The sequence below is a fragment of the Bufo gargarizans genome, chromosome 3 (assembly GCF_014858855.1).
Source record: "Bufo gargarizans isolate SCDJY-AF-19 chromosome 3, ASM1485885v1, whole genome shotgun sequence".
Classification (NCBI taxonomy): Eukaryota; Metazoa; Chordata; class Amphibia; order Anura; family Bufonidae; genus Bufo; species Bufo gargarizans.
Window position 1 is genome coordinate 343,279,526 of NC_058082.1, and position 26,172 is coordinate 343,305,697.

At 42.3% G+C, this 26,172-nt stretch overlaps 1 protein-coding gene across 1 annotated transcript in view; it reads right to left on the reverse strand.

Annotated features, from left to right (window-relative positions):
- Positions 1–26,172, reverse strand: part of DLGAP3 (DLG associated protein 3) — a 136,145-nt gene that overhangs the window by 58,586 nt on the left and 51,387 nt on the right. The window contains exons 2-3 of the mRNA XM_044285655.1: positions 12,456–12,661; positions 11,352–11,463 (exon numbers count right to left, since the gene is read on the reverse strand). Of these exons, the coding sequence (XP_044141590.1) occupies positions 11,352–11,463; positions 12,456–12,661 (318 nt within the window). The remainder of the gene's footprint in view (positions 1–11,351; positions 11,464–12,455; positions 12,662–26,172) is intronic.

Here is a 26,172-nt window from a genome sequence, read left to right on the forward strand (position 1 = left end):
ACGGCGGTGTCACGCTGTTCTGCACCTCCTTTTGCCTGGGCGAATGGAGTCACAGAGGGGAGGAACTACTCCGTGTCCTTCATTATGAAATCGAATCCTGGCTTTCTCCACGACAACTCAAAATCGGAACCATGGTGACCGACAATGGGATTAACATTGTTTCGGCACTGCATCAAGGAGGGTCTTCCATCCATCTGCAAGACATCCTAAAAATGGCCAGGAAACTTTGCATGCACTTAAGCCACTCGTACACCGCAAAGCACAAGCAGACCCTCCTTGAGCTGCAGCGGCAGAACGGGGTCCCCCAACATAGGCTGATATGCAACGTTTCCACCTGTTGGAATTCCACCCTCCATATGTTGGACCGACTGTATGAACAAAGAAAGGCCATAAACAATTTCCTGATGATCCAAGCGGACAGGAGTACTCCCCTGTGTAACTTTGATGTCAGCCAGTGGCAGCTCATGCATGACACCTGCCATTTGCTCAGGCCCTTTGAGGAGGCCACGTTATTTGTCAGTCGCCAGGACTACGGGATAAATGATGTTATTACACTGCTTCATGTCCTGGAACAGATGCTGGTAAATATGACTGGCCAGGGGACGGGAGATGTGGCGCCTTGATCTCACGGCCACATGAGCCATGTGGGGGCTGAACTGGAGTAGGAGGAGGACTTGGGAGCACAAGGAATGTGTAGCAAAATGGGTGATTTTTCTACACAGGTGACAGGAGAGGAGGAGCAAGACCAACTAAAGATGCTACAGGTTGATGAGGCAGAGGACCCAGACACACTGTGGCAGTATGCAGTGGAGATGGAGGAAGGGAGCCCCTCCGAGTCACTTGCACAACTGGCCACTGCAAGCTCACTTGCTTGGGTAGTGACAGGCGAATTGTCACCATTCACCAGAGGGATGACCTCTGGCTCTCCACCTTGTTGAACACTCGCTACTGGTCCAAAATGGGGGCCTTTTTTACACTCGCTGAGAGGGAGGACAAACTGAACTACTACAGAAACATCCTATGTAGTCAGTTGGCCGCTGCCTATATGCGCCATCATCCATCCTCTCGCAGGTCTGACCAGGGGGGGGACCTTCTGCGCTCACGTTCCACTGCCATGGCTGCTAGGGAGAAGAGGGGTGGTGTGGCAGGAGCAGTACCAGCTCCATCAGCAGCAGCCTGAGTCTAGAGTCGCTGATAAGCAGCTTTCTTCACCCGCAAAATGAAGAAACTACTCATCAGCCGCAGCATCTAGACCTGGAGCAGAACCTGAACCAGCAGGTGGTGACATACTTGGAGTGCACCTTGCCAGCCGTCATTAAAGATCCACTGGACTACTGGGCAGCCAAACTTGCCGCAACTGGCCGAGTTTGCCCTGGAAAATCTGTCCTGCCCGGCCAGTAGTTTGGCATCAGAACGGGTGTTTAGTGCGGCAGGGGCCATAGTTACCCCAAGAAGAACTTGCCTGTCCACCCAAAATGTGGAGAGACTGACCTTTGTCAAGATAAATCAGGCGTGGATCAGCCAGGATTTCCACCCACCAATTCTTGATGCATCAGACTAGATCTAGATCATCCATGGTGCCACACCAACACTTTGACAAAAGAGACCTGTTTCTTCTGGCTACCTGCCTCAGCTACTATTCTGATGCTGCCACCCACCTGATGTCCCACATCTGAGGCCAAGTGCTCCTTTTTTCAACCATCATCTTTATCTACTACTGGTATTCCCACCCATCTCCACACTATGTAATCTTGCCACTCTGTGGCCTCCTGATACTGCTGCCGTCTCCACACTATGTCACCTGCCACTCTGTGGTCACCTCATGCTGCTGCCATCTGACCACTATGTCACCTTGCCACTCTGTGGCCTCCTGATGCTGCCGCCACCTCCACACTGTCATTGTGCCACTCTGTGGCCTCCTCCTGATGCTGCCGCCACCTCCACACTCGGTCATTGGGCCACTCTGTGGTATCCTCATGCTGCTTCCACCTCACCACTATGTCATAGGGCCACTCTGTGGACTTCTCATGCTGTTCCCACCCTCCCCACTTCATGACTGGGCCACTATTTTGCCTTTCGGTCTAGCTGACAACATCATTTATTTGACCCTTCTTCTGATCTGTCAGAATGGTCCCATCAGACTTGGCTTATGATTTGGTAGCCAAAAGCAGGAGTGGGTACAAAACACAGAAGACATGCAAATATTCCGTTCATGTGTCATCTCTGTTTTGGATCCACTCCTGTTTTTTTTTTTGCATTAGCAATACTGATGGATTACTGACCAAATGCTGACCGAGTGAAAGCGGATGCTCCATAGACAGGATGCGTTTTTTGTGGGTTATTGTTCTGACGGATCAGAGGAAGGGCAAAATAATCTGTGACGTCAACACAAACTTACTGCTGACACCCTCTCCACTTTGTCGGGGGGCTCTACTTGCATAAGCGTTTAATAGAACAGGTTCTATTTATGTGGACATCAACATCTATGTGGAATCAGCTGACGACTGGCGCGAACATCAACCTGTAAGGCTGAGTTCATACTTGAGTTATTTTGGGCCCGTGACTGCCCAAATAAATGAAGTGCACTGTGATTCTAATAGCGACGCCTGTCATCTGCATGTCATACGGACTCACAGTATTATTTCACTACCAAAGCAGACTCCCTATGCGTATTACTGCAAGGCACAGTTTTGTACACCACTATAAATGCTCTCTGCAGCCAGGAAATAGCCGTTTTTAAAAAAATGTAATTTGCCCCAAATAAATTCAGATCAAACTGAATTTTTCCCCAAAAATTTGGCAAACCGGCAAATTGAATTTTTAAAAAAATGTGCTCATCTCTAATGCTCACTACACCCCTTAGTACATTCTGCGAGGAGTGTGGTTTCTAAAATGGGGTCACTTCTTAAAGGTTTCTTTTTTTTTGTTTAACCTTAGAGCCTCTGCACTTGTTGGCCAGTGCTGTAGGAATCACCAAACTAGGCCTTAAAGGGACACTGACAGGCCCGATAAACATATTTAGTTATTCTTATGCAGTCATAGGTCTATTAAAGTGTATTCCAATGATATATGAGTACCCCCTGTCCGCATTTGAAACCATGTAAAAACAACTTTATAATCATCTGTCAATCACCTTCCTTTATGCCCAAGGGGAGTTTTTCTCCTACCTTTGTGCCCAGGCGCGCCCCAACTGTCGTTTCCTAGCGCCGCCCAGCTCATTATTATTCACTGCGCTGGGCGGCTTTTACAGTCCCCGATCCTGCCTAGCCGGCGCATGCCCAATAGAAACGTATGGGCATCGGCCTCACTTGTACCTTCTGCGCGAGCGCCGGATAACTTGCCCGGCACCCTCACTCTCACTGCGTCCCTTATTCAATGCGGCGGCATCAGTGTCTCCTGTTGCACCTGCGCCGGCTTGGCAGGATCGAGGACTCTAAAAGCCGCCCAGCGCAGTGAATAATAATGATCTGGGCGGCGCTAGGAAACGACAGTTGGGGCGCGGCTGCGCACAAAGACAGGAGAAATAACGCCCCTTGGGCATAAAGGAAGGTGATTGACAGATGATTATAAAGTTGTTTTTACATGGTTTAAAATGCGGACAGGGGGTACTCTTATGTGATTGGAATACACTTTAATAGACCTATGACTGCATAGGAATATCTAAATATGTTTATTGGGCCTGTCAGTGTCCCTTTAACCACTTCAGCCCCGCTAGCTAAAACCCCCTTCATGACCAGAGCACTTTTTACACTTCGGCACTACACTACTTTCACCGTTTATCGCTTGGTCATGCAACTTACCACCCAAATGAATTTTACCTCCTTTTCTTCTCACTAATAGAGCTTTCATTTGGTGGTATTTCATTGCTGCTGACATTTTTACTTTTTTTGTTATTAATCGAAATGTAACGATTTTTTTGCAAAAAAATTACATTTTTCACTTTCAGCTGTAAAATTTTGCAAAAAAAAACGACATCCATATATAAATTTTTCACTAAATTTATTGATCTACATGTCTTTGATAAAAAAAAATGTTTGGGAAAAAAACAAATGGTTTGGGTAAAAGTTATAGCGTTTACAAACTATGGTACAAAAATGTGAATTTCCGCTTTTTGAAGCACCTCTGACTTTCTGAGCACCTGTCATGTTTCCTGAGGTTCTACAATGCCCAGACAGTAGAAAAACCCCACAAATGACCCCATTTCGGAAAGTAGACACCCTAAGGTATTCGCTGATGGGCATAGTGAGTTCATAGAACTTTTTATTTTTTGTCACAAGTTAGCGGAAAATGATGATTTTTATTAAAAAAAAAAAAATTTCTTACAAAATCTCATATTCCACTAACTTGCGACAAAAAATAAAAAATTCTAGGAACTCGCCATGCCCCTCACGGAATACCTTGGGGTGTCTTCTTTCCAAAATGGGGTCACTTGTGGGGTAGTTATACTGCCCTGGCAATTTAGGGGCCCATATGTGTGAGAAGTACTTTGCAATCAAAATGTGTAAAAAATGGCCTGCGAAATCCGAAAGGTGCACTTTGGAATATGTGCCCCTTTGCCCACCTTGGCTGCAAAAAAGTGTCACACATCTGGTATCGCCGTACTCAGGAGAAGTTGGGGAATGTGTTTTGGGGTGTCATTTTACATATACCCATGCTGGGTGAGAGAAATATCTTGGCAAAAGACAACTTTTCCAATTTTTTTATACAAAGTTGGCATTTGACCAAGATATTTTTTTCACCCAGCATGGGTATATGTAAAATGACACCCCAAAACACATTCCCCAACTTCTCCTGTGTACGGCGATACCACATGTGTGACACTTTTTTGCAGCCAAGGTGGGCAAAGGGGCACATATTCCAAAGTGCACCTTTCGGATTTCGCCGGCCATTTTTTACACATTTTGATTGCAAAGTTTTTCTCATACATTTGGGCCCCTAAATTGCCAGGGCAGTATAACTACGCCACAAGTGACCCCATTTTGGAAAGAAGACACCCCAAGGTATTCCGTGAGGGGCATGGCGAGTTCCTAGAATTTTTTATTTTTTGTCGCAAGTTAGTGGAATATGAGACTTTGTAAGGAAAAAAGAAAAAAAAAGAAAAATCATCATTTTCCGCTAACTTGTGACAAAAAATAAAAAATTTGAGGAACTCGCCGTGCCCCTCACGGAATACCTTGGGGTGTCTTCTTTGCAAAATGGGGTCACATGTGGGGTATTTATACTGCCCTGGCTTTTTAGGGGCCCTAAAGCGTGAGAAGAAGACTGGAATATAAATGTCTAAAAATGTTTATTTATTTGGATTCCGTGAGGGGTATGGTGAGTTCATGTGAGATTTTATTTTTTTACACAAGTTAGTGGAATATGAGACTTTGTAAGAAAAAACAAACAAAAAAATATATATATTTCTGCTAACTTGGGCCCAAAAAATGTCTGAATGGAGCCTTACAGGGGGGGTGATCAATGACAGGGGGGTGAGCAATGACAGGGGGGTGATCAATGACAGGGGGGGTGATCACCCATATAGACTCCCTGATCACCCCCCTGTCATTGATCACCCCCCTGGTAAGGCTCCATTCAGACGTCCGTATGATTTTTTACGGATCCACTGATACATGGATCGGATCCGCAAAATACATGCGGACGTCTGAATGGAGCCTTACAGGGGGGTGATCAATGACAAGGGGGTGATCACGCATATAGACTTCCTGATCACTTCCCTGTCATTGATCACCCCCCTGTCATTGATCACCCCCCTGTAAGGCTCCATTCAGACGTCCGTATGATTTTTACGGATCCATGGATACATGGATCGGATCCGCAAAACACATGCGGACGTCTGAATGGAGCCTTACAGGGGGGTGATCAATGACAGGGGGTGATCAGGGTGATCACCCCCCTGTCATTGATCACCCCACCTGTAAGGCTCCATTCAGACGTCCGTATGATTTTTACGGATCCATGGATACATGGATTGGATCCGCAAAACACATGCGGACGTCTGAATGGAGCCTTACAGGGGGGTTATCAATGACAGGGGGTGATCAGAGAGTGTATATGGGTGATCACCCCCCTGTAAGGCTCCATTCAGACGTCCGTATGATTTTTACGGATCCATGGATACATGGATCGGATCCGCAAAACACATGCGGACGTCTGAATGGAGCCTTACAGGGGGGTGATCAATGACAGGGGGTGATCAGGGTGATCACCCCCCTGTCATTGATCACCCCACCTGTAAGGCTCCATTCAGACGTCCGTATGATTTTTACGGATCCATGGATACATGGATCGGATCCGCAAAACACATGCGGACGTCTGAATGGAGCCTTACAGGGGGGTTATCAATGACAGGGGGTGATCAGAGAGTGTATATGGGTGATCACCCCCCTGTAAGGCTCCATTCAGACGTCCGTATGATTTTTACGGATCCATGGATACATGGATCGGATCCGCAAAACACATGCGGACGTCTGAATGGAGCCTTACAGGGGGGTTATCAATGACAGGGGGTGATCAGGGAGTGTATATGGGTGATCACCCCCCTGTAAGGCTCCATTCAGACGTCCGTATGATTTTTACGGATCCATGGATACATGGATCGGATCCGCAAAACACATGTGGACGTCTGAATGGAGCCTTACAGGGGGGTGATCAATGACAGGGGGGTGATCAATGACAGGGGGTGATCAGGGAGTGTATATGGGTGATCACCCGCCTGTTATTGATCACCCCCCTGTAAGGCTCCATTCAGACGTCCGCATGTGTTTTGCGGATCCGATCCATGTATCCATGGATCCGTAAAAATTATACGGACGCCTGAATGGAGCCTTACAGGGGGTGATCAATGACAGGGGGTGATCAGGGAGTGTATATGGGTGATCACCCGCCTGTCATTGATCACCCCCCTGTAAGGCTCCATTCAGACGTCCGCATGTGTTTTGCGGATCCGATCCATGTATCCGTGGATCCGTAAAAATCATACGGACGTCTGAACGGAGCTTGACAGGGGGGTGATCAATGACAGGGGGGTGATCAGGGAGTTTATATGGGGTGATCATGGGTGATCAGGGGTTTATAAGGGGTTAATAAGTGACGGGGGGGTTTAGTGTAGTGTGGTGTTTGGTGCAACTGTACTGAGCTGCCTGTGTCCTCTGGTGGTCGATCCTAACAAAAGGGACCACCAGAGGACCAGGTAGCAGGTATATTAGACGCTGTTATCAAAACAGCGTCTAATATACCTGTTAGGGGTTAAAAAAATCTGATCTCCAGCCTGCCAGCGAGCGATCGCCGCTGGCAGGCTGGAGATCCACTCGCTTACCTTCCGTTCCTGTGAGCGCGCGCGCCTGTGTGCGCGCGTTCACAGAAAATCCCGGCCCTCGCGAGATGACATCCAGGGCTCCGGACCGCACATCTGCGTTAGGCGGTCCGGAGGCGGTTTAAGAGGTTATCCAAGTTTTTTTTTGTTCTTTCTATGTTCCTAACTAAGCAAATGTAACAGCTTTCCAATTAACTCACTTTATCTCCAGTGCCTGGTTTATCAGAGTTGACTGAGGGTCACATGACCTGTGATGTCAGCTTCTCTCCTTGCTCTGATAAAGGTCATTTACAAGCCTGTAAACGAGACGTCACTGTGCTGGCCACGCCCCCCCTTCACTGCCGTCTACTCTCTGCTAGGATTCTTAACCCCTTCAGCTGCACAGCAGTGAGGAGACAATGCTGGGCACTGGAGCTGATATACTAGAGAGAGCATTGCACAAGAAGGTAGGGGGAAGATCCTGTGTGTATTAGCAGTGTCATTATACAGGTGGGACATGTAGTCCTACACATACAACATGCTGCAGAGTCTCCCAGCACTCAGGGCAGCTCTTGTATCCACTCTCTTAGCAGTATCATTATACAGCTGGGACTTGTAGTCCTACACATACAACATGCTGCAGAGTCTCCCAGCAGGCAGACATGTCACTCAGGGCAGCTTTTGTATCCACTCCCTTAGCAGAGCAGGGGGAGGGGCGGAGATTGTTTTTATTGCATGTAAACAAAGGGCCAGAAAAGATCCAGGGAAATGAGGAAATATATCTATTTTTTATTTTATTTTTGCATAAAACTTGCTTAGCTCAGTTATATATCAGATTTTCAGTGCTATATTATTTTTTTTTTCATAACTCGGACAACCCCTTTAAATGTACATGGTGTTCTATCTCTTCTGAACCCTGCAGTGTGCAGCAGTTGACCACATATGGGGTGTTCCTGTAGTCAGGAGAAAATGTGTAACAAGTTGTGGGGTCCTTTTTCTCCTGTTAACCATTGTGAAAAAATTTCATTTTTCATTTCTACAGCCAAGTTTTTCTAAATTCTATGAAAATCCTGTGTGGTCAAAGCACTCACTACACCCCTCAATACATTTCTTTAGGTGTGTAGTTTCCAAAATAAGGTCACTTTCTGTGGATTTCCACTATAAGGGTTTATTGACATGTCCAGAACCGTTCCGCAATTTTGCGCAACAGGTACGGACCCATTCATTTTCAATGCGGCCGGAATGCGTTGTCCGCAATTGCGGACAAGAAAAGGCATTTTCTATAAGAGTGCCGGCGATGTGCAGTCCGCAAAATGTGGAACGCACATTGCCGGTGTCCGTGCAATTTGCGGATCCACAAAACACATACGGACGTATGATTCTGTAGTTTATAGAAAATACCCCACATGTGGTTGTAAACTGCTGTATGGAGTTTCTATAAACTACAGAATCAGGGTAATAACCTGAGATTTGTTTTGCTATTTATTATGTAAGCCCCTCAAAGTCACATCATAACTTCATAACTGAATTCGTCCTTAAAAAAGTCGGTTTTGGTAATTTTCTTGAAAATGTTAAAATTTGCATTTAAAATTCTAAGCCTTCTAACAAACTAAAAAAAATAAAATGGAATTTATAAAATGATTCCAACATAGAGTAAACATATGGTGAATGTTAATTAATAACTTTTTTTTAGGTATCACTATCTCTAAAACCATAGAAATTGCAAATTTTTCAAAATTTTTAGTACATTTTGAATATTGTTAATAAAAAAGGTAAAACACATAACAATTTTTTTAGGTATCACTATCTCTAAAACCATAGAAATTGCAAATTTTTAAAAATTTGCAGTACATTTTGAATTTGTTAATAAAAAAGGTAAAACCCATCAACCAAATGTTACCGCAAACATAAGTACAATGTGTCACAGGAAAACTATTTTAGAATCCGTTAGATAAATAAAAGCATTCCAAAGTTATTACTACATAAAGTGATATCAAATTTACAAAAATGGATCAGGAATGTGAAAACTGTCCCTAGTTTAAATAATAATGTTTTATATTATGCTGTTGTTTCCATCTGAAACTGGATATTTGTCATAATCAGTGTGGTACTAGAGCTACTGTATACAGAAACATCACAACCCTCAGAAAATGATGTAATCACCAGTAACAATAGAGAAAACATCACTACTTGATGTCAGTACTATGTATATGATAACAAAAAAGGGAGAAAGGGTAAAACCTTTTTTTGCAAGGATATGGAAAGAAAGGTAAATAGCTGCTGTGACCAAAGACCATAGACCACAGCAGTGGACAGGAAGAGAGAAGGAAGACGCCATGTGCGCACTGCTCTCGCCGTCTCCTCATACAGCTGATCGGCTGGGGGGCCAGGTGTTGGACCCCCGCCAATCTTGGTAGGTAATTCTTAACAAAATTAACCTTATACACACTCAACAGCTTTTTTATATTCTTAAATAGGTAGCTTTGACCACAGCTTATTTGTGGCAGTTTTTGTTGCAGATTTGTAAGCCAAAAGTATATTAAAAAGTAATGGGAAATACAAAAGAAGGAATTATAATTCTGCCTGCTGGATCCACTCCTGAAGCTGGCTGAAAAAACTGCATCAGAAATCTCCACAAAACGTTTCCACCCACCCCCTAAAAAAAAGCTGCGTGCAATCAAACTAAAGGGTGCTACCACACAGAGCAGCCATGCTGAAGTTGGGATGTGGCCGTAACAGCATCATCACGTTAACTAATTAGAACCACATGGTTTATTCAGACTTTATTGTTATTGGCCGCAAAACCATGCTGACATGAAGACCAAATAAATAAAGCAGCTCTAGTTAGTTAATATGATGCTGCTGTGGATCGTATAGCCATGTGGCACTCAGGTCAAGGTGACCACATCCCAACCACAGCACAGCCGCTCCATGAGGCCATACCCTGATGCTTTTTTTTTATTTTATGAAAAAAGACACAGCACTGTCTTTAAAGTAGTTATACAGACCTCCGAGAGTGGCTGACCCGTGATGGTGATCATACTTACTTGATCCATGCCGATGAGTTCGGTCCCTGTTGCTCCCGGGCTTGTTCTTCCTCTCCCTGCAGCACTGAAAACAACATTCATCGACAGGAGGAAATGTGGCCGCTGCAGCCAGTCACAGGCCACAATTATGACTTGCTTCCCTTACTTTATGTGACCAGTTGTCTTGACACAAAGGGAGCAGGTCACCACAGTGGCCTGTGATTGTCTGCAGTTGTCATATATTCTCCCCCCCCCCCCCCCCCCTCCCCGTCTACAGAAGTTGTTTTCAGTGCTGCAGTGAGAGGAAGAGCTGGCCCGGAAGTGACAGAGACCTAACCAAGTGGCAGGGACCAGGCAAGTATGATCACCATTGAAGGACGGCCACTCTGGGAGATCCGTATTAGTCTTGGATAACCTCTGTAATCCTCGAATTGTAAGAAAAAGAAACAATTTGGTGCCCAGCAACACAATGTAAAAGGAAATGTAAAAAAGTAAATATTATAAAAGGTTACTTGAACAATTAAATGCTACAGGACCATTTAAACTTTTTGTGTTTTACTCACAAATGTATATGCCCAAGCCGTATATGCCTTATATATAACATATAAAAGAGGTAACATTCTTCATTAGCTATCTATCTAAGGAACTAAGATAAGAAAACTGACACATTTTGTATCTAACAATGTATTAGCAACACAAAGTACTAGCCTAAGCCAAGTGCTATCTTTCAAATTATTTGCAGTAGGGCATGGCAAGTTTTATTACATTATGTATAAATCATGACCTCCTTATGGAAAACAACATACGTACAACATACACATTTCTATAAATGAATTGGTCGTCATACAGCCAATTGATGCAATCATTCAAGGCATATTGATTCCAACCTTGCAGTCCATCCAAACAGCAGCCAGTTTTTTTAAAATTTTTATGCAGAATGCAAGCATAGTTGGGTGGACATGCATCCCACCGGCATTCCATCCATTTCCAGGCATCATTCCCATTGCAGTACATGCAGTTCTAATACTTACCTGACCCGTGAGAGAGAGACCGTAGCCATGTCCCTTTGGATGAATTTTAGGTGGAGTGCAGCAGCTGGGACAGTTACAGAGACATGAGTCAGAATATCGCTTACATGGAAACCTAGTGAAGAGTGATGAGAAAAGGAGCTAATACGGGGGAAAAAGGGGCATAATTGGTATATATGTTAATCATATAAACAAGGACATTTCATGATTAAAATTCCTAAAATCCCTGAAAGCTGAATGCTGAATTAAACAATACTGGTCACTCAACTAAGAAAAGTAGATCTACAGCACATGGCTAACCATGAATTACAGGCAAGGTAATCCAGACTGAGTACAACATAAAGTACCCTTGGGGCAGAGCTACCACATATCAAGCACATGTTCAATATTAAATCATGGCAAAACTCCATAGTGAAAATGCAAAAATTTGATTCCCGTGCAGTTCTAATAAAATAGTACTAAAATGATCAGGAAACAGAACCGGCTTAGTCAGCATGTGGCCGAGAGGAGACATTTTTAATGTGTTTTGTTATTTATGTACCCATTTTCCCATAATTATTTTCCACTTAAGAGAGCTGCAAAATCTATTTGGGTTCTAGGATAAGGTTGAGTTAGAACTGTGCAGTCAACCTGCACAGGGAATATCAACAGCAGCCAATGGAGTCTGATATTAATTCAAAACCGAAGACCGCTGAATAAACAGATATGAATACTGCATCCATGAAAAATATGTGAGATGAGCTACAGATACTAATCCGAGCATTTCTGGGCGTATGTGAAGTCTGAATACAAAACCTAAATACCTAATACCTAAAATAAAATTGCCTAAGTTGCAATGCATTCACCAAAACTGAGGCAGATGTCAACTACTATAGACTTGAGAGGGCAAAAATGTATTGCTGCTTATTGATGCTCCTGATATGCTCTAAGTCTATGGTAAGGTATGCCATTATTTTACTGCTCTATGGGCCATATTCAGATTGTTGTACTGTACCTGTGCATAACTACATATTGCTGTGTATCCATGGAGATCTATGTTGCTGTAATCAATTACATTAGTAATAAACATAATCACAGAGTAAGAAGGTTTTAAAGAACGTTTCATACTTGTTTCTGGGATGGTCAACACTTGAAGATCTGCGGCATTTCTCCCGTCGAGTAGCACCTTTGGGTGACATTTTGGTGCTGGTGTCAGAGTCCCCACTGTCATCATCCCCCATGGCTTTTATGTAGCTGCCACTTCTCATCCTTCGGCATGGTATTTCTCCTTCTTTCCCAGTTGCAGGATATCCTCCCCACTCATCGGGTGGTACCTGTAGACACATAAACAATGCACATTTGCACAGCAAGTTGCTGAATGCTCTAATTTTATATAGAGTGACATATTAATTATTTTAATTATTTTCTAATCAGTGCTATAAAAAAGTTTTAGTCAGTGGTGGGAAATATGCTGCAAAGTAAGAATGCTTTCAAAAACACTAGTGTTAATAGTTTATTGTTATCAATTAACAAAATCCAAAGTGAATGAACAAAAGAGAAATCTAAATGAAATCAATTTTGCCTTCGAAACAGCATCATTTCTTCTAGGTACACTTGCACACAGTTTTTGAAGGATTTTTGAGGTTGAGATTGTTCCAAACATCTTGGAGTACTAGATGTAGCCTTGCTCAACTCCTTCTGTCTCTTCATGGGGTTGTTGTCCTGCTACACAATAAATGTGGAGCCAATCAAATGCCTCCCTGATAGTATTGCATCATGGATACAAATCTGTCTGTATTTCTCAACATTAAAGAGGTCCTTTCACCGGTCCAGACATTACAATAAAAGTACCTCCCACTGTAGGGTATGTTGAGGAGATGTCCTTGCGCTTACTTTTTTCAGATGGACTGCTGTGTTCTCCCGCTGTGCCCCCCGTTCTGATTTCCCGCCCTGCATGCTAATCCATATCATGGGTACAGGGAGGAGGAGACGGCTGTGTTTCTCAGGGGGTGTCTCTCTCTGGGTGGGACATGCTCTGCTCTGATTGGACAACTCACAGCCAGAGAGAAGGAAACACACTATCTCCTCCTCCCTGTACCAAAGGTATGGATTAGCATTCAGGGTTGGAAACCAGAACAAAGGGCACAGCAGGGAAACAGAGTAGACCATAAAAAAATAAATAAGGACAAGGACATCTCCTCAACATGCCTTACAGTGCCAGGTACTTATATTGTAATGTCAGAACCGGTGAAAGGTCCTCTATAAGGACACTACTAATCCTCATCAAATTTCCAACTCCATTTGCTGAACACATACAGTATGTAAGCAGAAGAAAGACAGATCAAGCTTAATTCCCTTTCAAAATGGAAGATATACAGGTCCTTCTAAAAAAATTAGCATATTGTGATAAAGTTCATTATTTTCTGTAATGTACTGATAAACATTAGACTTTCATATATTTTAGATTCATTACACACCAACTGAAGTAGTTCAAACCTTTTATTGTTTTAATATTGATGATTTTGGCATACAGCTCATGAAAACCCCAAATTCCTATCTAAAAAAATTAGCATATCATGAAAAGGTTCTCTAAACAAGCTATAAACCTAATCATCTGAATCAACTAATTAACTCTAAACACCTGCAAAAGATTCCTGAGGCTTTTAAAAACTCCCAGCCTGGTTCATTACGCAAAACCGCAATCATGGGTAAGACTGCCGACCTGACTGCTGTCCAGAAGGCCATCATTGACACCCTCAAGCAAGAGGGTAAGACACAGAAAGAAATTTCTGAACGAATAGGTTGTTCCCAGAGTGCTGTATCAAGGCACCTCAGTGGGAAGTCTGCGGGAAGGAAAAAGTGTGGCAGAAAACGCTGCACAACGAGAAGAGGTGACCGGACCCTGAGGAAGATTGTGGAGAAGGACCGATTCCAGACCTTGGGGGACCTGCGGAAGCAGTGGACTGAGTCTGGAGTAGAAACATCCAGAGCCACCGTGTACAGGCGTGTGCAGGAAATGGGCTACAGGTGCCGCATTCCCCAGGTCAAGCCACTTTTGAACCAGAAACAGCGGCAGAAGCGCCTGACCTGGGCTACAGAGAAGCAGCACTGGACTGTTGCATGTAATTCGGAAATCAAGGTGCCAGAGTCTGGAGGAAGACTGGGGAGAGGGAAATGCCAAAATGCCTGAAGTCCAGTGTCAAGTACCCACAGTCAGTGATGGTCTGGGGTGCCATGTCAGCTGCTGGTGTTGGTCCACTGTGTTTTACCAAGGGCAGGGTCAATGCAGCTAGCTATCAGGAGATTTTGGAGCACTTCATGCTTCCATCTGCTGAAAAGCTTTATGGAGATGAAGATTTCATTTTTCAGCACGACCTGGCACCTGCTCACAGTGCCAAAACCACTGGTAAATGGTTTACTGACCATGGTATTACTGTGCTCAATTGGCCTGCCAACTTTCCTGACCTGAACCCCATAGAGAATCTGTGGGATATTGGGAAGAGAAAGTTGAGAGACACAAGACCCAACACCCTGGATGAGCTTAAGGCCGCTATCGAAGCATCCTGGGCCTCCATAACACCTCAGCAGTGCCACAGGCTGATTGCCTCCATGCCACGCTGCATTGAAGCAGTCATTTCTGCAAAAGGATTCCCGACCAAGTATTGAGTGCATAACTGAACATAATTATTTGAAGGTTGACTTTTTTTGTATTAAAAACATTTTTCTTTTATTGGTCGGATGAAATATGCTAATTTTTTGAGATGGGGAATTTGGGTTTTCATGAGCTGTATGCCAAAATCATCAATATTAAAACAATAAAAGGCTTGAACTACTGCAGTTGGTGTGTAATGAATCTAAAATATATGAAAGTCGAATGTTTATCAGTACATTACAGAAAATAATGATTTCTGCCATCAACTCAAAACTGGCAGAAACCACAATGGGACTCAGGTACACCAATCCACTGTTTAGAGAAGTATGGTCCAAAGTGGTCTTCATGGAAGAATTGTTTAAAAAAAAACTATACCTTCAATGTGGAAACAAGGCCGAGCGACTAAACTATACATGAAAACATAGCAACTGGGGTGCAGAAAAATTGTAGCATGTGCTCTGGACTGAGGAGTCAAAATGAGTCAATATTTGGACATAACAGAAGCCAGTTTGTTCACGGAAGGGCTGGAGATCGGTACAATAATGTGTGTGCAGGCAACAGTGAAGCATGTAGAGGATTTTGTCAGGATTAATGATGTCCCCAATGCTGACAAATCCAGGCAGATAATTATCCATCATGCAATTCTATCAGAGAACAGTGTAATTGGTTCAAAATATATTCTGCAGCAAGACAACAGCCCCAAACATACAGCCAATGTCATAAAGGGCTAATGCACATGAGCATGTGTGCCTTGTGCCCGCAAACAGTGGGTCCACAATATACGGGCACCGGCCGTGTGCGCTTCGTATCATGGATGCAGACCCATTGACTTGAATGGGTGTGCAATGCTCAATGCTCTGCAATGTCAGATAAGGAGCGGAGGCATGGATCAGAAGCCCATGGAAGCAAGACAATGGGTCCGCATGTGCAAACGGCGCGCACACCGACAATACCCTTGCATTGTCGACTGCTATTTGCGGTCCACAATACGAGCATGGGGCACACACGCTCGTGTGCATGGGCCCTAAGAACTATCTTCAGGGTGAAGAAGAACAAGGAATTGTGGAAATGATTATATGGCCCCACTGATCTCAACATCATTGAATCTTTCTAAGATTACATGAACAGAAATATTTGAGCAAGCCTACATACACAGAAGATCTGTGGTTAGTTCTCCAAGATGTTTGGAACAACCCCGCTGTCAAGGTTCTTTACATGCTGTGTACAAGTGTACCTAGAAAAACTGATGCTGATTTGGACGCAAAGGGTGGTCAGGACAAATAGTGATGTGATTTTTATTTTGTTCAATAACTTTGCATTTTGGTAAGTGATAAAAATAACACTTCTATTTTTAAAGGATTCTAAAACGTTTGCACAGTATTATATTTATCTATCTATCTATCTATCTTTCGTGTCATATGGTTGAAAAGGTTGCTGCTACAAAACTTCAGAATGTTCCACATCCCAATTTTTTGTGTTCGGGATACAGTCATGGAAATTATGCCATTTTTCAACGATCAGATTACATGCTGTCTAGAGAAGTCTATGGAGAGTGGATGGAGAAGAGGAGTGAATTAAGCGAAAAGAAGAGACACACAGAGACATGCTGCTTCAGCAAACAGTAAGCATTTTTCCATCTTACAGCTACTAGATTCACATCTACGCTGTTCAGCACTTCTCTACAGTGGCTTCCATGCTGCTGATGATTTATGAGAAATAATGAAAGTGAAGCAAAATCTCCTCTAGTTTACATGTGCCATGTATGGGAGACATCATAGCAGTTCATCTCTGCCCACTAGCAAAGGGGCAAATGACAATTTGAAATAGAGCATGCAAAGTGAAAAGCTGGTGAAAATGCCATATATAAGTCATATAGTGTAATCCCTTATAAACACATCACAGCTGATAATGAAGATTAAAATAGCAGGTACAGTTTAACTATAGTGACCAATACCTGTTGCTGAAAACAAAAGATCTAATTTGTGTGGTATAGATAATGACTGGTTTATGTAGGTCAAGTAATTCTAGCTAATGGCCTCTGCATTCCCTTTTTGAAGTGCATTTCCTTTCTGTGTACCTGATCTGTCGTTCATACTGAAGCCAGATCTATTCACTATTACCTTTTGAAAAGTAAAACAGAGGGAACTGAGAAAAATATTTCAAAGACTGCGTAGATAGCAGAGGCTTCAAGGAGTTTTCTCAATTAAGCAAATGGTATTTATTGTGTAGACAAAGTTAATACAAGGAAATTACTGATGTATTGTATTTGTCCATAATGTCTCCTTTATACATTATACACTATTCATATTCATATGCAATCCAGTAGTGGTGGCCGCACCTGCACACTATAGGAAAAAGAGCTGGCCTATTCGCACTCCCATGGTCCAGGCCTCCAGAGATTGCAATTTGGTCATAATCCCTGGAAATGATCAGTGTATAATGTGTAGAAAAAGTGTATCAAGCCAGCAAAGGAGGCAATATAGACAATCATAATACATTAGTAAGTGCCTTATAATAACTTTGTCTACATGATAAATGCCATTTGCTGAAGTGAGAAGACCTCTCTAACTTAAAATTCATGGGTTATGGTGGACTGTGGACAAGTTCAGCTTGGGTCCCCTTCTTGCCCAAACTATCTATGACAAAACAAAGTCTTATTTTGTTTACTTTTGCATATACAGTACAGACCAAAAGTTTGGACACACCATCTTATTCAAAGAATTTTCTTTATTTTCATGACTATGAAAATTGTAGATTCACACTGAAGGCATCAAAACTATGTATTGACACATGTGGATATACAAACCGGATTCCAAAAGAGTTGGGACACTAAGCAAATTGTGAATAAAAACTGAATGCAATGATGTGGAGATGGCAAATGGCAATATTTTATTTGTAATAGAACGTAGATGACAGATCAAACGTTTAATCCGAGTAAATGTATCATTTTAAAGGAAAAATACGTTGATTCAAATTTTCACGGTGTCAACAAATCCCCAAAAAGTTGGGACAAGTAGCAATAAGAGGCTGGAAAAAGTCAATGTGAGCATAACGAAGAGCTGGAAGACCAATTAACACTAATTAGGTCAAATGGCAACATGATTGGGTATAAAAAGAGCTTCTCAGAGTGGCAGTGTCTCTCAGAAGCCAAGATGGGTAGAGGATCACCAATTCCCACAATGCTGCGCAGAAAGATAGTGGAGCAATATCAGAAAGGTGTTACCCAGCGAAAAATTGCAAAGACTTTGCATCTATCATCATCAACTGTGCATAACATCATCAGAAGATTCAGAGAATCTGGAACAATCTCTGTGCGTAAGGGTCAAGGCCGTAAAACCATACTGGATGTCGGGCCCTTAAACGCCCATACCGGGCCCTTAAACGACACTGCACCACAAACAGGAATGCTACTGTAAAGGAAATCACAGAATGGGCTCAGTTCAGAAGCCTGCATCTCTGATGGTATGGGGTTGCATGAGTGTGTGTGGCATGGGCAGCTTGCATGTCTGGAAAGGCACAATCAATGCAGAAAAATATATTCAGGTTCTAGAACAACATATGCTCCCATCCAGACGTCATCTCTTTCAGGGAAGACCCTGCATTTTTCAACAAGATAATGCCAGACCACATTCTGCATCAATCACAACATCATGGCTGCGTAGGAGAAGGATCCGGGTACTAAAATGGCCAGTCTGCAGTCCAGATCTTTCACCTATAGAGAACATTTGGCGCACCATAAAGAGGAAGGTGCAACAAAGAAGGCCCAAGACGATTGAACAGTTAGAGGCCTGTATTAGACAAGAATGGGAAAGCATTCCTATTTCTAAACTTGAGAAACTGGTCTCCTCGGTCCAGACGTCTGTTGAGTGTTGTAAGAAGAAGGGGAGATGCCACACAGTGGTGAAAATGGCCTTGTCCCAACTTTTTGGGGATTTGTTGACACCATGAAATTCTGATTCAACATATTTTTCCCTTAAAATGGTACATTTTCTCAGTTTAAACTTTTGTTCCGTGATGTATGTTCTATTCTGAATAAAATATTAGAAGTTGGCACCTCCATATCATTGCATTCAGTTTTTATTCACGATTTGTATAGTGTCCCAACTTTTTGGGAATCCGGTTTGTATATACATAACAAAAAAGTGTGAAACAACTGAAAATATGTCATATTCTAGGTTCTTCAAAGTAGCCACCTTTTGCTTTGATTACTGCTTTGCACACTCTTGGCATTCTCTTGATGAGCTTCAAGAGGTAGTCACCTGAAATGGTTTTCACTTCACAGGTGTGCCCTGTCAGGTTTAATAAGTGGGATTTCTTGCGTTATAAATGGGGTTGGGACCATCAGTTGCGTTGTGGAGAAGTCAGGTGGATACACAGCTGATAGTCCTACTGAATAGACTGTTAGAATGTGTATTATGGCAAGAAAAAAGCAGCTAAGTAAAGAAAAACGAGTGGCCATCATTACTTTAAGAAATTAAGGTCAGTCAGTCCGAAAAATTGGGAAAACTTTAAAAGTGTCCCCAAGTGCAGTCTCAAAAACCATCAAGCGCTACAAAGAAACTGGCTCACATGCAGACCGCCCCAGGAAAGGAAGACCAAGAGTCACCTCTGCTGCAGAGGATAAGTTCATCCGAGTAACCAGCCTCAGAAATCGCAGGTTAACAGCAGTTCAGATTAGAGACCAGGTCAATGCCACACAGAGTTCTAGCAGCAGACACATCTCTAGAACAACTTTTAAGAGGAGACTGTGAATCGGGCCTTCATGGTAGAATATCTGCTAGGAAACCACTGCTAAGGACAGGCAACAAACAGAAGAGACTTGTTTGGGCTAAAGAACACAAGGAATGGACATTAGACCAGTGGAAATCTGTGCTTTGGTCTGATGAGTCCAAATTTTAGAACTTTGGTTCCAACCACCGTGTCTTTGTGCGACGCAGAAAAGGTGAACGGATGGACTCTACATGCCTGGTTTCCACCGTGAAGCATGGAGGAGGAGGTGTGATGGTGTGGGGGTGTTTGCTGGTGACACTGTTGGGGATTTATTCAAAATTGGAGGCATACTGTACCAGCATGGCTACCACAGCATCTTGCAGCAGCATGCTATTCCATCCGGTTTGCATTTAGTTGGACCATCATTTATTTTTCAACAGGACAATGACCCCAAACACACCTCCAGGCTGTGTAAGGGCTATTTGACCATGAAGGAGAGTGATGGGGTGCTGCGCCAGATGACCTGGCCTCCAGAGTCACCGGACCTGAACCCAATCTAGATGGTTTGGGGTGAGCTGGACCGCAGCGTGAAGGCAAAAGGGCCAACAAGTGCTAAGCATCTCTGGGAACTCCTTCAAAACTGTTGGAAGACCATTTCAGGTGACTACCTCTTGAAGCTCATCAAGAAAATGCCAAGAGAAGAACCTAGAATATTACTTTTTTGTTATGTATATATATCCACATGTGTTAATTCATAGTTTTGATGCCTTCAGTGTGAATCTACAATTTTCATAGTCATGAAAATAAAGAAAACTCTTTGAATGAGAAGGTGTGTCCAAACTTTTGGTGTGTACTGTACATCATATGAGTAAACCTCATGCTTATTCAAGTTGTATAGAGTTGTAATATCGCTCCAATAGCAACTTCCCTATGTGGTTCTGGTTTCATAAGGAAGTATACAGATTTTTTTCTTATTCTACAAAACTGACACTGACACAAATTTAGCTTTTTACAGCGTTTGCTGCTTCAATGTTTTTTTTATCTTTTTGTCAGATGTTACTATGGTATACTGAAGTACAATTATAATTATGTATTTTTAACTTGCATTGATATTTTATTGGATTTTAATAGTAGTAGTTAGGTGACAGAAATGATAGTTAAGTATTGACAATCTTGTTGCAAAGACCCCCATCCCTCCCCCCCCCCCCATGATGCTGTAGTTGACCTGTGTCCACTTTTCTGTTGTCCGCGAGAATAAAGTGTTTCTTCAAAAAGGTCTTGTGTCAATCTTGAAGTACCTCTTGTTAGCATAAGACTAGTATGGTAAGGCTTCAGAAGGTGCTACAGTTTATGGTGTTCCCACATACTGTTCTCACATTTAGGTTAGCTCTCCCACCTCGTGGGGGTAGAATGCTTGAATAAATGACATCCATTTTGTGTTGTATGTTCCATCTGACCCTTTTTTCACGACTTCTGCAATTGCATGCTGGATATCAGCTTCTGAGCCAAATCCTGACTTATGGCAACCTATTTTTTCTAATCAGCTCTTGAAGTTTATTAAAATGTCTGTTTTTGTTTCTCCTCACAATTTTTGAGGACTGACCCCAGGTTCTCAGTGGGATGGGTTGAGATCTGGGGAGTTCCCTGGCCACGGACCCAAAATGTTAATGTTTTGTTCACCGAGCCACTTAGCTATGACTTTGGCCTTGTGGCATGGTGCTCCATCATGCTGGCAAATGCATTTTTATTGCCAAAATTGATCCTGGAATGTTGGGTGAGTTTGCTCTTGGAGGATTCATTCTTTATTCTTGATAGTGTTTTTTGAAAATTGAGAGTGAGACAGCTTCCTGGAAAGACAAGCAACTCTACACTAGAATGGTTCAGGATGCTTTACTATTGGCATGAAACAGGATAACCCATGGTAGCACTCACCTTTTCTTCACCAGATAATCATGTTTCCAGATGTTCGAAACAGTCTAAAAGGTGCTTCATGAGAGAAAATAACTTTACCTCAGTCCTCTGAAGTCAATCCCTGTACTTACTGCAGAATGTTAGTCTGTCCTTGATGTTTTTCTTGGAGACAAGTGGCTTCCTTGCTGTCCTTCTTTACACCAGGCCATTCTCCAAAAGTCTTCATCTCACTCTGTAAGATGTATTTACACATGCCTGCTGGTATTCCTGAGAAAGTTATGCACTGATGAACCGATCCCATAACTGAATCTTCTTTAGGAGATGGTCCTGGCACTTAATGGACTTTATGGGTGCTCTGAGTCCTTCTTCTCGGAAATTGAACCTCTCTCCTTGAAGTTCTAGATGATCTGATAAACAGTTCATATAGGTGCAGTCTTACAAGCAGCAATGTCCTTGACTTTGTTTCCTTTGAGGTAACCATGGTTAACAGAAGAATTCAATAATAACAACTAGCCCCCTTTCATGGCAAGAAATGACTTTGCAATTAATTCCAATTCATTTGATCATGCTTCATAACAATCTAGAGTTAATGCAAATGCCACCATAACATTTAAGAAACAACCTTTGTGGAAACCAAAATGTGTGTGTCTCAGAACTTTTAGTCACAACTGTACATTATTCAGTCAGTAAAAAAATTGTGGCACATAACTAAATACAATGCCATACATATCAGATTAAAGGCTGCAGTGATAGTGCTTTCATTGTGTCATTTTTTTCACCATGATAACATTCTATCACACCTCATTCCAGAATCCTTAATTAATCCAGATCCCATACAAGTGCCAAAAATAAATACAAACCCCACAATAAATCTAGACCCCTGATTAATTTAGACCCCATACTTGTCACAGTCTATCCTGTGTCAGGTGTCAGAAGATCTAAGAGGCTGGCTGCACGTAATGTGATCTGACAGCCTCTTTGGTTTTACTTGTTTTTGTGTTGTTACTGGTTATGACCACACGTGTAACTTAAGCGTTCATTCCAACTCTATTTAGTCTGGTCTCACTCATCATGCTATGCGGTTGATAGCTCCTTTCTGGTTGTGGAAGTGCTGGTGTTTGGTTCTCTTCTGTGTTCCTGCTCGTCCGAGTACTTCGGAGTTAAGTGTCTTTTCCCTATTTCTTGTTTGTTGTATTCCCCTATCTTTTGGTATTAGGCCTGAAGGAGTCTCCTGTTCCTTCAGCTGGGAAGCCCATCTTTTGTCCTGACACTGTTTCCAGGGCCCTTTAAGGTCAGATAGGGCTCTAGGTTCCTGCGTATGAAGTATGCATGTGGAGTTTGCTACAAACACCGCGCCGTGACAATACCACCACCTAAATTATGTCAGGCCCTAGACTAGACTCACACCCCCATATCCCCTGGCTTCCGAACTCAGCTGCAACCAGTCGAACAAATACATCTATGCCACTGGTTAGTGTCAAACTATTGTACAGACAGAGTAATCCAGCTCACATTAGCCAGATGGATGCATAGAGGCATTAAGAGCACTTGTAAAATGTGGAAAAGAGCTGATGGATCTTTCAACTCCTTTCCACAAATAACTACTGTAGTCTACAACTAATGTTAAATACAATGTTTTAGAAATGACGGACTGACCAGTAACAAAAATAAAATAAAGAATTTGTAAATAACTATTTGTAATCCTTCTTGGTTTTGATCTATATTTTTTAACTTAATTTTTCTTTTTGAACTTTATTTAGTGTAGAAAGGACACAAAATTAAAAAGTCTTAAGGGAATTAAACTGTACATTTTTAAAACATAATTATGCTCTATTGAACTGCTGTAACTTTGCCAAAGCCCATTATAAATGTGGATTACATGGACCCATATCGCCTGAAATGACAGTGTCTATGAACATTTTCATGCCTTAGACTTTTTGATTTACAGTATTGTGTAAGTTGATTCAGTTTTTTTATTGTTTTTCGTTTGCTTTTGTTTTTTTCAGGAGCTGGCCAAAAATGTCTCACATTTGAGAATACACAAATGTACAAAGAATTTACAAATGGTAAAATGTGGTAAATTTTGTAACTTAACAACCAATATGGATGCCTTTCTCACCTTAAGAAATGACTATAAAAGCAACTGCAATCTGGCACTAACATACAAACTTCTACAAAATATATTGTTCATCAGGCAATTCTGATTTTAAGGAAGCATGCTTAAAAATCAGAACTTGCCGACAGCAGATTGTACTGTCTAATAGCTATCTGCTGAGGGCAAACCACCAGACAGTATGGCATAGCGACCGCTCCTCACCATGCTGCGGAGGAGGCTTTAGGGGACAGTGGGAAAACTACTGGGTTTTATGGCTTTTGTTTAAATATAGACATTGGCATGGAAGGACTAAAGATAACATCATCCAAAATTCTTTAAAAATATGCTAAACATAAAAATGTGACTTAAACAATAGATCATTTTCTGATGACACATTCCCATGAAATGAAGTAACAGAATGACTGTGCTTTTTCATCCTATCCTGTTGATGCTTGTAGCCTGCTATCTACATGGAACGCAGTGGAGTTTTCTCTAAACGCTTTTTGGAGACATGTTCATTAATGACTTCATACCATCTGTCAACTGCAAGAAGTGATTCGAAGTAAAAAAAAAAATAAACCTACTGTACTAGTATACTAGAATTACGGGTTTATAGAATTATGAGTTCAAGAAGTTGATATGTAGCTTCATGGTTTGTAGGAAGTATTTATGATTCAAAGTGAGTTAAGCATCCTAAAATGAATAGTCGCAAAGAACCAGAGATGGATGCGGACAAAAAACGTGTGCATGAGCCATTATTCTTAATAAAAACCTATCAGATTTTTACATTCCCATATGTAGCATCTGCAGCTTCATCTACATATTTTTTTTAATTCTCGGACAGGAACACAAGTTCTTTAAATGTAAATATGAATAATATGACATTCACCTGCTTCCTGTTCACTTTAGGAGTTACCTCTGTTATTTACATAAAATATCCCTTAAGCATGCCAAAAAAGTCAGCCCTGTCACATAGATTAAGAACATTGCTTTTCTGTATCAACCAGCTAGAAGGGGACACAAAGACACAAAGACACTAAGTACACACAGCACTGAAAGAGAAACAATATGTCCTAGAAGATGAAAACATGGTTCAGGATAACAGACACTGTATCTGCAACACGTACAATATACATAAAAGAACTGATCATATTTAAATTTGCAGAGTTATAAGCCAGTATTATAGGTTAATCTGCATTCACAGCTCTGGTTTCTTGCGGAAATAATAGACGTAGTTCCTAAGGCCTTTGGATAGGCCATCAGTATTAGATCTGTGAGGGTCTGAATCTTGGCATCCATGCAATACACAAAACAGCTGTTACATGAGTGTCGAGTCCCCTTCCAGCAGCTTATCGGCTTGGGTGCCGAGAGGCTGGGACATAGATACTGCAATCTTAGACCCCTTTAAGCACCAAGTAAGTGATTCTCCTTAAAGGGAACCTGTCACCGGAATTTTGTGCATAGAGCTGAGGACATGGGTTGCTAGCATGCAGGAACAACTACAATCATGGACAATGTCACCGCATCTAAAACGGTTTTCTGGGAGTACAACGTTGATGACCTATCTTAGGTTTGAAAGGGCTGTAGTGCTCTTCTGACATCTCTTAGCATACAAAGCACAGTAATATACATTGTATAGCGGTTGTGCTTGGCATTGCAGCCCAGGCCCATTAACTTAAATGGGACTGAGCTGCACATAGCCCATGTGACCAATGAACATGAAGTCACTGGACTAGGGAGAGGCAAGGGTAATCAATAGAGAGCTGCATTCTCTTTAAAAAGACAATTGGTGAAGGTGCAATGAATCGGGTGCCCAAGAATCTGATATTGATGACCTATCCTGAAGATAGCTCATCAATATTTAGCTCCTGGACTTTGTATGGTAATTTAACATTATTAAAGGGAAAAAATTACTTATTAGCCGTTGTGTGGTGAAGTGAAAAAATTACAGCCCTTTTTGGCGTGTATTAAAAAAAAAAGAATTATTTGCAATTCAGCAATGCAGTTCATATGTTCCAAAGCTATTTTGGCCGTTCAGCAGTGCAGTTATATGTTCTAAAGCCTTTTTTGGCATGCATTAGTGGCAAAAAAAAGTATTATTTGCCGTTGTATGGTGAAGTGACAAAATCACAGCCTTTTTTGGGGTGTATTAATTTCCTTTTTATTTACTTATTTTATCTAACAGTATGTCAGACAGAGAAGTGACAGGCCCTGCACAGGGGAGGGGCAGAGGCATAAATGTTTTTGGCGCAGGCACAGGTCACAGCAGAGAAACAGGGCGTGGGGTCACTTCCAGAGGCCTGAGCTCCCAGTGTCAGTTAGCGGTCATGTCTTGACCAGCAACCCAGCGGTTCTTGAATGGTTGACTCAGTCATCCACTTCGTCCCAAGTGACATCAGACACCACCCGCCAAGAGTCGGTGGGTTCGTCAGACACAACCCTTAGTTGGCCCTCACCTGTCCTCAACCTGCCTCTGT